Below are 14,727 nucleotides of genomic sequence, written 5' to 3' on the forward strand. Positions count from 1 at the left end.
TAGAGGGAAACGCTAAAATGTCAGAGGATAAGAAAAAGATAGCCAAGTAGTAGTAAATCAGAAGAAAATGTGTAGAAATAGGAGATGGAATTATATATCCTGTAGTTTTTCTGTTGTTATTCATGTGAGAAGATGTTTTTGTTATTCTGAGACACAGTCTCACTATGTAGCCCAGACTAGTCTCAAACTTGACGTAGTTTCCCAAGTGCTTGGACTGTGGGTTTCTACTACCATGCCTAGCATCTGTATTCTGTAACTTTTAATCATACTCTCTTGGTAACCCATGTAGATAAAGAGGGCAAGAGATGCCATCCTACAACTTATAGGTATGTCTAAGAAAAACTTGAAAATATAATGAGTTTTAAAACATCACCATTAAATATATGCAAACTAAGGAAAATTACTTACAAAAGAAGGTATTAAATAAATCAATTGTGCACAAATCTCAACTTAAGCATTAACAATATAACTCTGTTCAATACAATTTTACATTGAGCTACATTGTCATTTAAAGATATCTAACTAAAAAGAAAAGATGTCTAACTGCAACAACGCATAATCGTCGACAGGCTCACCATGCATTTACTAAAGTCATTTGGATCCACTCCAGGCAATGCTCTCATTAACAGAGGTAGCATGTGTGTTGGACCTTCAGGGAACCATTTGCCACCTGATACCAAACTTCGGGCTACTCCAATGACACAACTTAATGTGGCTGTGAGCTGATGAGGTTCTGTCAATGTCTCTAAAGCAGGATATGTTCTACAGATTAGAAGAAAATACAGTTTTGAAATTAAATATAGTAAGTTCATAGACTGCATTTTACTTGTAGATTATAGACAGCAGAATGCTTAGAGTGGAGATTTCCTACTAACACAAACAGATTTACACACATAAAGGAACAATACAGATAATATTACATAGTCTAAAGCCCTGTCTCATCATGTCTCCATGCAGACTCCAGTAAAAAAGAACATAAACTAAGATTTTCATTGTTTCAGCCAACTTAACCCATATCATACTGAGCTAAGAATGACAAAAGTGCAAATATTTTACCCATTCCTCTTACAAAACAAAACAAAATCTCAATCTCTTAGACTTTTTCTTGTTTTGAGATAGTGTTTTATGTAGCCCAGGTTGGGCTCCAACTACCATGAAGCTGTGGATGACCTTGAGTTTCTGATCTTAAATTGCTGGAATTACAAGCCTGTGTGTGCACTGTGTCAGGTTTTCTATGCAGTGCTAAGGACTCAACTCATAGCTTTGTGGGTACTAACAAAGGACTCTACCAAGCCACATCTCTCCACTTTATTCTTCTGAGACAGCCTCACTGAAATCAGAGCTCACTGATTGGCTACACTGGCCACACAGCCAGTCCCAAAGATCTTCCTGTCCTCACCTTTCCAGAACTGGAATTACAGGTACCTAGCTTTTTAAAGTGGATACCCAGGATCTTCATCCAGAATTTCAATTATTTTCCTCTGAAAATCTACTTTGTAGAGAAATATGCAAGCATCTTAATATCTATTTATGCACAAAAGGCAAATAACAGTAGTATTGTTGATTTTTTTTAGATTTAATTATTTTTATTCATGTGTACAGCTGTTTTGCTTGCAGGTATGTTTGTTCAGCACGTGTGCGCCTGATGCCCATGGAGGCCAGAAAAGAACACTAAATCCCCCTGAAACTGGAGTCACAATGGTTGTGAGCTGCCACGTGGGTGCTGGGAATAGCAGCAAGTGAGCATGTGTCCAGCCCAAGAGTACTGCCACTTTTAAGTAGGGAAAGAGAGAAAAAGAACAAGCAGTTTTTGTGCTGCACACCTGTATGCTCAGCACTTGGGAATTCCAAGGTGTGAAGTAAGCCTGGGCTATAAAATGAGACCCTGTCAGACAACAGAAAGCATGGGCTGGGCTGTAGTTTAATGGTAGAGTGCTTGCCTAGGACACACTTGTCCACACACCAGGTTCAATATTCAGCATAGAAAAAAAGAAAGAAAAACAAAAAACCCAAGTTAATGCCTTACTGTAAAAAAAAAAAAAAAAAGCAGAAACAATATTTAACTCTTATTTTGAGAATACAAAACTCTAAGCATTTCTTTTTTATATCTCTATTTGCTTATTTCATTTTCTTTTAAAGATTTACTTATTTATTACATATACAGTGTTCTACCTGCATGTATGCTTACAGGTTAGAAGGGGGCACCAGATCTCATTATGGATGGTTGTGAACCATGTGGTTGGTAGCTGAGAACTGAACTCAGGTTCTCTGGAAGAACAGCCAGTGCTCTTAACCTCTGAGTCATCTCTCCAGCCCCTGCTTATTTAATTTTTGACAGAGAGAATTACTGAGTTGCCCAAGCTAGCCACAAAGTCCTGGACTCAACATCCATGTTTCTTAGCTTCATGAGTAGCTGGAACCAAAACTATGCACCAATATACTCAGCTTACTTTGATTTTTTTTTTTTTACACATTTATTGTTTGTGTGGTCTGGCTACATGTGTGTGTCATCAAAAGACAAAGAAGTCAGTTCTCTCCATCCACAATGTGTATTCCAGGAACTAAACGTAAGCCATCTAGCTTGGTGGCAAGGGCTTTTATGTGCTGAGTTATAACACCAGCCCCTTACATTTAAAAAGAACTCTGAGGCTGGAGGGCTGGCTCCGTAGTTAAGAGAGATTGTTATCCTTGCAGAAGACCAGAACTCAGTTTCCAGCCCCAGCAGCACATTATACCACTTGTAACTCCAACTCCAGAGAATCCTGCACCCTCGTCTGCCTCTTGAGTCACCTGCAAGTGCATGCTCATGGACACACATAAACATACATACACATACAAGTAAGCATGAATTGTCTAGAAAAATTATGGGGTTTTGTCCTTGGTTTTGAGACAGGATTTCATACTACATAGCCCTGGCTTACCTAGAACTCACTACGTTAATTAGAATGTAATTTTAGGAAGTAGTTTCAACATAAAAAAGAAATAAAATATAACTGATAGAAGACTGTGTTACATGAAAATAATAAAGACAATGAAATTTTCTTCATTAATTCTCTATTCCATTCTCAATATTTACTGACAATTTTTTGTTTGTTTAATACAAACAAAAAAGTCATAATTTATGAGTAAAAGCCTGGGTATTATGATGAAATAGATAAATGATCTATTTCATATAAAATATGCTAGTAGCCAGGCAGTGGTGGTGCACGCCTTTAATCCCAGCACTCGGGAGGCAGAGGCAGGCGGATCTCTGTGAGTTCGAGACCAGCCTGGTCTACAAGAGCTAGTTCCAGGACAGGCTCTAAAGCTACAGAGAAACCTTGTCTTGAAAAACAAAAATAAATAAATAAATAAATAAATAAATAAAAATATGCTAGTACCTTCAATTTAACTTTTTCTTGTCAATAAGCCTTTAAAGTTACCAATTCAATCAAGTTAAAACAAAACAAAACACCTTGCTTCTCCTCTAAGAACAGGTGAATATAAATATCAAAAACACAAAAACACATGCCACAGGCAAAAAAGGAGAACATAGGAAGAGACAGGTAAGCTATGACTGAGGCATCTACCAAACATACAAAGCTAAACTTACCTTTCAAGCACAGGGGGTATTACTAACTCAGGTCTCATGAGTGCCAGGTTCTGCAGAGCCTGGGCTGCTTCTAGACTGCCAGTTTTACTAAACATGGCCAAGAGGACAGGCTGAATAATGCACTGTACAAAGTCTGTAACATCTTCATCAGTAAGCTTATGGCTGTCAGGCACAGGAGTTAACCAGGAGGGCTTCTTATATCTTTCACGATGTAATCTCCTAACAACGCTGTTTGGCAAGCGCTGAAGGAGTTTCATTAACTTGTTCTGGAGACACAGAAACAATAGGTTCTAGGCAGGTGCAACTTTCCAACATAGCTATTTAAGGTTCCTCTCACTCAAGAAAAAAAAGAATACTCCGAATACAAAGAACTGTGCGCTCTAATCACACAGAAAGACATACTATACCAACTATCCAATAGTGACCTCTAAATTCAAGGATTTATATTGTTGTTTTAATTTCCTTTAGACGGGGTCACACTGTAGCACAGACAAATTCTGTCATCTTCCTACTACAGTCATGTACCTCACTGCCTTGCCTTAAATCCATGTTTCAAACGAGTTTCTAGTCACATACTGGGGGCACACACTAATAATTAGCATCCAGGAGGCAGAGAGACATAGATCTCTGATAACTCGACATCAACCTGGTCCACACAGTGAGTTCTGAACGTCAGAGCTACAGAGTGAGAGCCCGTCTGAAAAGGAGGAGGAAGGAAAGAAAGTACCTTGCTACCAAATAACAGTTTTTAAAAGCCACTTTAATCAGGCAATTAAAAGACAAAGCTAAAATAACTGACAAGATAAAATTCAAACAATGGGCCTATGCTTCCGTGGCATTATTTATTATCATGTTCTTGCCAATATTTAGCATTTTGTCACTAATCATGTAGCATCATCATATCAATTTATTTCTGTATGTCTTGTAAACACACTGACTCGGGTCTAACCATTTACACAGAGCCAAAGCTTTTAAGAAAGACAGGAAATATTACAGTTCTAAGATGAGCAATAGGTAAATACGACTATATTTTAAATCTTCAAACACTACAATATAAACTGAGCACACTTACCAGCCAACGCCCATTATTTGAAGGATGATAAAAAGATGTGATGCTATTAAATAAACCAGCCAAATGTTTTTGTACTAATTTACTTGGTCCACCCTGTCCAAACCAGGAGAGAGAGAGAGAGAGAGAGAGAGAGAGAGAGAGAGAGAGAGAGAGAGAGAGAGAGAGAATGAATAAATATGTTAGTGTCTATATTATACTGTATATAGATGGATCAGTAGCTCAAACCCTATATACAAAGCTTTAATGTGGGACCCCTTCATCCTAACAGTTATATCCCTAAATCAGTCAAAAACAACTCCCTAGTGAACTTTGCACTCATCAGTTTAAAACATTCCAATAAACATAAGAAAAACTCACTTAAATCTAATTTTAGAACTGAAAAAGTGCCACCTTGCAACTTAGGGGAATAGTAGATGTTACTGTTCTTAAGTAAAGAACAAGGATACTGTAATTTAACACAAAGACTATCAACTTGATGTAATAATCAAGGATGATGGCAATGGGGGGCTAGTGAAATGGCTGGTAAAGCGTTCAACCCAGGACACACGTGATGAAGAGAACAGACTCCCCCGTGCTGCTCTCTGACCGTCACATGGATACTGTGCCTCCCATGTACAAGTATACAATTTACAAAAAAAAAAAAAAAACCGCAATGGCAACATAAGGTATAAAAAGCATTTCTTAAAATGAAACACTGGAAGGCCACATGCCTTTAATCCCAGCACTCAGGAGGCAGAGGCAGGTGGATCTCTGTGACTTTGAGGTCAGCCTAGTCTACAAAAGCTAGTTCCAGGACAGGCTCCAAAGCTACAGAGAAGTCCTGTCTTGAAAAACAAAACAAAAAGAATCATTGGGTACATTTCTCATTGTATGAAAAAAAATTATACAACATACATTTTATGAGGCACACTTTAATTCAAAAGAAAAATATTTTTATTTATTAATCTCTTATTAAACACAAAATAACCAAAGGTGGGAGGGAACTGAAGGAAAAAAAATAGCATTCATCTAAAAGGCTACACAGCATGGGTGCATGGGTGTTCATTCTCCAGTTTGTCTCATAATGATCTTTCAACAGCATGCGAGACAAATCAAATTATATTCAGAAAGGGTATATACTAGCTCATACTTATAATCCCAGGCGTGGGCAACAAAATCACTATAAGGGCTGCCTAATCTACATAGTAAATTCTAGGTTAGTCAAGGCTATGTAGCTAGACCCTGTCTTAGCCATCCCCTCAAGTCTCAAAAAACAAAATAAAACAACAATAATAACAACAGAAAACCGTATTAAGAACATGCCTTCCCACTCAAATGAAGTCTATGTCTGTTTCTCAAGATAGAAACCAGAAGAGGTCAACTACTCAAGAAACCACAGCAATACTATATCACAATTTTCAAATTTCTGATAGAATAATTAGCATAACTTTTTAAATTATAACTTCACATTGAAAAAGAAGGTGCTAATGAGAAATATGTGGGGAAAACAGAGCAAAATTAATTCAAGATTGATGTTACCCAATTCAGTGAAACCTCCAAAATAAACATCAAATATTTTTTTCTCCTTTGAATATTTAGAAAAAACTAAAGTTCTCTCTATGAAACAATGGGGGAATTTCAATTTCTCACAGTAAATCTGTATGAACATTCTGATTTTTCCACAGAAACACTATCAAACACAGAATAACAATTCAAGGTACTATAAGAATTAAAATAAATCCTATAGTTTTAATATAAAGCTGCTCTAAAAGTGTATTTATATAGTTGAAAGATGACACTGAAATTCATATGGAGATTTACGAGTGATAGATCATGACCACATTACAGATACAAGAATTATGAATAGATATACCACATCAGGAAATAGCTGAATTGCGTCATATACAAAGCCCTGGGTTTAATCCCCAGCAAAAGTGCAGGAAAGGGGGCGGGGACAAGAAAGAAAGGGGGAAGGGAAAGGGAAAGTGAGGGGAGGAGGGAAGGGGAAAGAGGCAGAAAGAGGAAGAGAAGAAAGAAAATTACTCAACAATCAAGTGACCAACCAAGTTATTAATATGGGCTTGACTCAGCATGTTAAAGAAAATACAGGTAAATTATATAAAACATAGTTTTACAAACCATCATTGCAGTGATCCATATTACAGCATGTCCTATATCATAAGCATTTGTTAAAAATCTTGGGACTAACACTTGACTGCTTCCCACTGGGAGGTTCAGGCTTCTCAGAATTCTTGTAAATATCTTTTAAAGCAAAACAAAATAAACACACGAATAAAACGTTTTATAAGTATCAAAATGAGCCCTTAAACAACTAGGTGACTATTAGATATTAATCTTAAATATACCCTCATTTTTTTCATGGGACTCTAAGCAAAATTATGAGTGTCTAATAATTTCCTTTATTCTTTAGAAAGTAAAAATTAAAGATTTATTAAATAATGTTCTGAGGTCACAGGCCATAAATATGAAGCAGTTAAATTCATGTATTCAAACAATGACACAATTTATAATTAAACATAAAAGAAAAAATGAAGATACTGATGTCAAACATGAAACCTTTTACTTTCTGCACACACATTCCTTTCCCACGCCCCCATTCTACAGCAAGGACACCTGACAGCAGCAGCCCTTGGAGCTGCCTGATGTCCTCCCTAGGACTCTGTCTGCTAGGCAGCATTGTAGTAACTGTATTTTAATGTAACTGAGTTTATATTTTAAAGCTGTCATTGCTGATAGGAACCCAAATGAGAGGAAATTGGGGCCTACCTCTGTCCCTCAGTTTTTAAAAGTTAACTACAGTCTTGCTCAAACATCCACTCCCACTTCCTGCAAGACTTTGCCAGAGATTCTACTACAGCTGAAATAACACACCTCTAGCTCTTTAGCTTTAATTACTAAAAGCAGGGGAAATGGGTAAAACTCTAGAATGCAACCTAATTTAGCAAAGAAAATTCTTTGGAAGGAGTGAATTCACGATTTTCCTAATAAATTTAACATTTCATGGTATTCCTAATAATTACTACTTTTTAAATTATTCATTCTGAAAGTTGTAGTTCATGCACTTCATTGTAAGACATATATAGTACTTGACATTAGGGTTAAAAGAAAATTCAGGGCTGGAGGGATGGCTCAGCAGTTAAGAACAATGGCTTCTCTTCCAGAGGTCCTGAGTTCAATTCCCAGCACCCACCCAGTGGCTCACAACCATCTATAACTGTCGTTCCATGGGACTACAATGCCTTCTTCTGGTGTACAAACGTGCATACAATCAAATCACCCATATACATAAAGTACATAAATAAATAAATCTTCAAAAGAAATTCCCCTATACACATGTTAGTATCAGGACTATGACATACACATCCAAATGTTCTAATTACCTTTGGTACATATGGATCCCAGTCTATGTATCCTATATTATCTGTAGCCAATCGAGCAAAGAGATTTACTAATTGCTGAAAGTAAACAAAAATAAGATGTTAAGTAGACATATTTGTTGTTTTTAAATGTCAGTTATAATCCTTATTCCTTTATGTTCATTTGTTTATTTCTTGGGATGGTTCTTGTACCAAAATTGTCTTGAGCTTATGATCCTGTTGCCTCGGTCTCCTAAGTGCTGGGATTACAAGTGTGTGTAACCATGCCCAGCTCCTCATTTGTTCTCAGCAATCATTACAACAATATAGTTTGACTAGATTTTTAAAAACTTGCAAATTTAGGATCTGACTCATGCCACCCACTAAAAATCAATTGCAATGAAAATGCCCCTCAAAGCATTATGCACAATTAAAGTTGAAAGGAAAATTTATACATATATCTCCATCAAATGTTCAACAGTACCTATGTAATTACTAACTAAAGCAAACACAGCCATGCACTTTATAATACACGCTTGTCTACTTCTGCTGCTGCTGATTTACCTATGACAAAGGCTATGTCTACCCTCAACGTTCAAGTGACACCAGTTGAGTCGCCAACCTGGGTATTTCTGCAGTCCCTTTCTACCTCCCGATGTTTCTAAACCCACCATGATGTTCCTATAATCGAGCTAGAGCTGCCGAGCACATACAGCCACCAGGAAGTTCCCCTAGGTGGGGGTGTTGTGGAGGTTACCATTTCTAAGAGTCAGGTTAAGTGCTCTGTGGTGCTGAAGGACCCAGGCCTCACTCCCAGCCTGGTGCAGATGGCAGAGGACCTGCAACTCACCATCTATAAACTGAGCTCTTCATAAAGAATGCTCTGGCACCTCAAAACCAAAACAAAACACTCAGAGCTCCAGCTCCAGGGGATGCAATGCCTCTGCCTCCTCAGACATCTGCACTCACATGCATATACCCACACAGACTGACTGACAGACCGACTGACAGAAACACCGCATTATTTTAAAAGAAAAAGAATTAACTATAGCATTATTAATAGAAATTTTAAGAAACAGAAACAGAAGTTATTTACTAAATGATTTATTTATATCCAATTTTAAAACTATAGAAGGGGAATAAAATAGAAGACTTACCCCCTCCCACTGTGGGAGATTCTGCACTGAAACCCAAAGGCCAATTAATTCATCAAACCAAAGTCTGAAGAAAAAAAGCATTGTTATGAATAGCAAGTGACTACAGAAAGCAGTTCAAAACCAGGTACTCTTTATACTTCAAAGTCTACTTTACTTACTGGTAACTACACAATCTAGAAAAAAATGATACTGGAAGTTTCAAAATTAATGGAACAAAGGAATGCTTTTTGTCTGAGTATTCCCTCTCCTCTTTATTTGTGATATAAAATGTAATCTCATCTACTAAACGTCCCAAATTATTAATTAATGTCCACTCCCCCCTTTTCCCCCAAGACAGGGTTTCTCAGTAGCTAGGGAACTCACAGAGATCTGCCTGCCTCTGCCTCCGGAGAGCTGGGTTAAAGGCGCGCGCCCGCCCGCCGCCCCCGGCTCGTGTCCACTCTTAGCAACTGTCACAATTTCCCCCTTATGTTGTTTGCCTTTCTCCTTTTCTGACACTTTTCCATTATTACTTTTTCCCTCTTCTGATTTCTTAAAACCATCATTTTCATTGGGCTTGTCATATAAGCATTCCTTGTTTACAATCATATACACAACTGCTTTAGCCTTTATACTTGAATATATTAAACAGAATCAATGAGTTGTACATTTTTTTTAGCTCCTTGCTAGTTCTTGGTATTGCTGTATTCTAGAATATGTCAAATATGCACACTTACTTAAAACCTTTATGATGCAGTTCTGGAGGAAGGGAGGTAGGAAGAAATATTTCAAAATAAGTGATGGCCTTCTGCATTGTCACATCAAAAGGACACATTAGAGGCCGCCATTCTTCCAACATTTCTGCTGTTGCATCTGCTGGAAAATATCTTTAAAAAAAAAAAAAAAAAGGTTTCCGTGTACCTGACAAAGTAAAACTCCACAACACTTATATATGACTGACAGAAGTGGGGGAAAGGCCCAGAAAATCAGCACTACTTGCTCCGCACACGTAAGTTCCTAGGTTTGTTCCCATCAGTAAAATAGAAGAGTCTTGTGGGAGAAAAGAATATACTACGTAAGATGCCACACTAGAAATGTCAAGATATCCCACAATAAGACCACATGTATACGAAGACAGAATAAGTAAATACTCAACCACATTTAGGAGAAAGGAAAATCTTTTCCTCTAGCAGGACCCCCAGAAAGTTGCTTTGAGGTTGGAGAAAAAAAAAAAACCTGTTCCTTAAGCTGCCTATGAAGTTCAACATGGAAAATGTGATTGTGGTTTTGATTTCGTTTTGTTAAGTAACAGCAACTGAAAAATTCTTAGTAAAAAATCAAGCCTATGAAACCCTGTCTCGAAAATCTAAAAAAAAAAATCAAGCCTATGTAGGGGATAAATAATCAGTAACTATTAAGGCAGAAGCATCAGCCCAGAAATGTGTGAGACATTTTAGGTGAGTCTCTGGGAACCATATGGTGCCCCTACTCATACCAGAGGGGAGTGGGAAGACACAGTTCTACAGAATCTGATGTTCTGCAATTCCATAAAACAGCCAGGAGCATACTTGTGATTTAGAGACTTAAAACTTGAAGTCAGCCCCCCCGCCCGCCCCCCCCACACCCCACACACAGAGTGAAGATAATGATTTAAATAGAGGCCACATGTAAATTGCTAAATGCATATGAAATGGTATAAAGAAACTGGGGAGAGGTGCATACCTATAATCCTAGCACTGGGAGACAAAGGTAGTATGACCAGTAGTTCGAAGTCCACATGGCAACTTGAAACCCTGTTTCAACCTCTCAATCAATCAATACATCTATCAATCAACATGAGGTATGAAGTACTGTATCTGACAAATTTGTATTCTTCCCAAAGAAGTCAATTTATAGGTTTGACCTATACAGCATATACATATCTATTATATTTTCATAACGCTATATTAAATTAAAAATGCACTTTATCTTATATAAAAAATAAAATTATATTTAAAAAATATTTTTAAAAATTATTCATTTATTTTTATCTTATGTACTTCAGCGTTTTGCCTGCAGGTATGTCTGTACAAGGGCATCAGATTCCCTAGAACAAAGTTACAGATAGTTGAGTGCTGGGAATTGAACTCGAGTCCTCTGGAAGAGTAGCCAGTGATCTTAACAGCTGAGCCATCTCTCCAGTCCAAAATTACATGTCTAATAACACTTCTATTGAGTTCACCAAGTAATTTGTACCAGGTACTAATGTAACAGATGCAGTTTAAAACAAAACCACCTATCACTGAACTATGCTCTACCTTCAAGGGCCTTGTATATCAAATTCCCCTTCCTAATTTTTCAGAGTCAGTCCCTAGCAAAGTAATACTAATTAAAAACTTAAAGGTCAATGAAATGACTAAGGAGGTACTTGCCATGCAAACCTGACCACCTGACTTCAATCCCTAGGACCCAGGTAAAGATGGAAGGAAAAATACAGATTCCATAACATCATCCTCTGGCCTCTACACATGTGCCACGGTACATATACCACAATCACACACACACACAAAATATTAATAAATTAACTTTTTAAAAAAGTAGTAAAACTTCAATCAGGATCTGGGAACACTGCGTTGTGTTCAATGACTAGCACTACAATATCAGAAACTATTTATACCTTTAACTTCCTCTTCAAAGTACACTAAAGATGAGGAAAGGCCCACAGGTAAACAAGAGGCTTTATAAACTGAGAGCTACTTACGGTCGGCAGCTTTTCACGAGTGTTTTGAGAACATTTTCTACAGAACTGGAGGAGAAAAAACCATGTGATAAATTATACTGGAGTATTTAAACACAGCTAATTCTACAACCCATACCTCAAAGATATATATATACATATACACACACATTCAGATATCTGTTTACATGTAATAACTAAACCTTCTCTTTGCTATAGATAGAATTAAAGGGATAATCTACCTAGATTTCTTAAGCTGATTTTTCCTCTGCCCTCATTTTGCTCATTTTTTTTTTTTTTTACAAACATTATACTGGAAAAAGGATAAACCCCTTTCAGTTTACAAAGTGGATAACAACGGCCATATTTAACACACACAAAGTAACCCCGATGACTGGAAATTCTAAATAGTTATTTCTATTATAGTGATTTTACATCAAATATAAACTGGAATATATATTGTGCTTTTACCAACAACCGGTATAACTCTTGTCAACAACTTTAAAAAGTTCTTTAACCCTCCAATGCACTTTACTGCTAGTAAAATTTCAAAAACGACCATCTGTTTGAACAGCCATCGAAAATTAGGTGAGCAAAATGAAAACCTCACATGAATGTCAATGAAAAGGCCATGGATATTGGTTTAAATACATGACCAGTATAGAATGTTTAAGATATCAACTAGACCACAGTTAAAACTGGTCAAATGCAAACAAAACAAAGGGGTATCATGAACTAAAATTTAAAACAAATCTGTGCCTACTTACAGTATGGTAAACACTAATAAAACCAGAAAAATGCCCAATATTCAAGGGTAGGACGGGGTATTAAGGTTTCAGCCATTTTATCATTAACTCTTCTGAAATTCAAGTGCAGAGGTCTGACCAATTTCTCTGAAAACTTAAGAACTAAACTACAAAGAGATGCCAAGGAACAGAATAAAACAAGCTCTGCATAAGCACCTAATACATTATGTAACTTCAGCCTAGAAGGAGAACTGCAATCTTGTTATTAACTGCTGTAAACATTATCTTTTACTTTCAAACTCCTAGGGGAGGGGGAAATCAGAAAGTACTCAAAGGTGACCTTTACACCAGAAAACAGGGGCTACATCAGGAAGGACTGTTCTGATCCCCAGAGAACAGCTCTTTTCTCACTCATACAAAAAAACCCAGAGAATTAGGAAAGTTTACTGGGGAATCTATATTTGTTTAGTGAAAAAAGAGGGAGTTGGGGATACACTTTTTTCCAATTACTGCAGGACACCCAATGTGCTTCTAATAAGGCTGTTCAAATGTGCAGAGATGCTTAACCCTCTTTCTATTTGCTTACAAAACGCAATAAATGCTTTTCCTCAGGGAAACAAACAACACATATCTGGTATCTTCTTTCAGTTTAGATTGAAAAACCAGTTAGTAACAAATTATACAACCAACATGTAGGTTTAGAAAGCCGCCCAGTTAATTTAAGATCATACTTTAAAGGTGAATTCTAAGGACAAGGAAAAGATACACGACCCTACCACTTCCTAATGTCTGTGCTCACATTAACTTCCCATTGATTTTACTAGCTTGGTGGCAACTGGTTTCAGATTTAAATGGTACAGAAAACCTGCTGCTTCTCCTAAATAATTTCCTACACCAAGAAACTATCCTAACATCACAAACTATTCCAAAAAACAAGTCATTAGAGACTGCACAGCTAAGTGTTGCCTTCATTCTTGAAACAGACACGGAAATTAATAACACCTACTTCTGTAACTTGCTATAGGGTAGAGGGTTGTAGAGCGTGATCTCATTCATATAAAGTAAATTCCAACCCCTTCTTCCACATAAGGCCTGCACCATGGAATTTATGCTCTTTATTCAGAAAAGGGTACAATCTCTCTAACCTGTGATATCTGTATAGTGACCTTTTGTGACTCTTGTAATCTCTCAAGATGAAGGGAACAATGTTTCTGTTTAAAAATAAAATAAAAGGTTAAGGCTAGATGCTATTACACCAGAGCTTACTAATTTTTTAGCGGGATTGACTAATCACTACATACTTTCCAATTATTGGAAATTTATAATACTAGACTGATAAGTCAAACTGCTAATTTTTTTAAAGGGATCTACGGAGTGACTGAAAGCTTTCGATGGGGTATCTCACATCCCATTTCCTCTTAGAAATTCTATGTTCACTTAAAAAATAAGGCCATGGAGTACACAGTGCTTTGATTTGAGCCTAAGGGTCAGACCAATCTAAATTTGAATACCAACTCCACTGCTTCTAGGAGTGTAATATTACAGGTTAGTACTTTCCATTTTGACAAGTAATATCTACCCTTTCATAAAGCTATCATAAAAATTAGCTGAGATAATATACTGAAAGCTGTTAGGTAGCTCAGAATTAGTTAGTAGGCACCACAGAAAATAACAATTATTAGTTCACACTTTGCAAAAATCATATTTTTAATTTCATAGAAATAAAAAATTGTTCTCATTTTGCTTCAACAGCAATTCTGCCTATCGGCCATGAATTTATGATTCAGGACATCACAGCAAAATGAGAAGTTTCTCTTTAACCATACAAAAAGTGAATCTTAAGCTTTTGGTCCTGTTTAAGTCGCACGTGAATTTTCCTTTCTACATCCAATTTCCTCATGATGACACTAATTATACTCTAATTGTACCAGGAAGTTCAACAGCTTCTGCTTCTAACTACTAAAACGTGAACTTCAAAATCATAGAGGTAATCAAGATTACTTTTTATTTTTTTTAACTTTTAAAGAATCAACTACTTTATGGATATGTGTACTGTCTGCCTGCATGTCTCTGTATCACTGCATGCCTGGTGCCCATGCAGATCAAAAG

The 14,727-nt window shown here is 36.9% G+C and overlaps 1 protein-coding gene across 2 annotated transcripts in view; it reads right to left on the reverse strand.

The window, feature by feature from the left end:
* Positions 1-14,727, reverse strand: part of Psme4 (proteasome activator subunit 4) — a 110,990-nt gene that overhangs the window by 67,569 nt on the left and 28,694 nt on the right. For both annotated transcript variants that reach the window (XM_057773122.1, XM_057773124.1), the window contains exons 4-11: positions 11,897-11,941; positions 9,894-10,043; positions 9,178-9,241; positions 8,045-8,119; positions 6,783-6,905; positions 4,665-4,757; positions 3,593-3,858; positions 576-762 (exon numbers count right to left, since the gene is read on the reverse strand). In XM_057773122.1, coding sequence (XP_057629105.1) covers positions 576-762; positions 3,593-3,858; positions 4,665-4,757; positions 6,783-6,905; positions 8,045-8,119; positions 9,178-9,241; positions 9,894-10,043; positions 11,897-11,941 — 1,003 coding nt within the window. The remainder of the gene's footprint in view (positions 1-575; positions 763-3,592; positions 3,859-4,664; positions 4,758-6,782; positions 6,906-8,044; positions 8,120-9,177; positions 9,242-9,893; positions 10,044-11,896; positions 11,942-14,727) is intronic.

This window comes from Chionomys nivalis, chromosome 6 (genome assembly GCF_950005125.1).
Source record: "Chionomys nivalis chromosome 6, mChiNiv1.1, whole genome shotgun sequence".
In the NCBI taxonomy this organism is placed as follows: Eukaryota; Metazoa; Chordata; class Mammalia; order Rodentia; family Cricetidae; genus Chionomys; species Chionomys nivalis.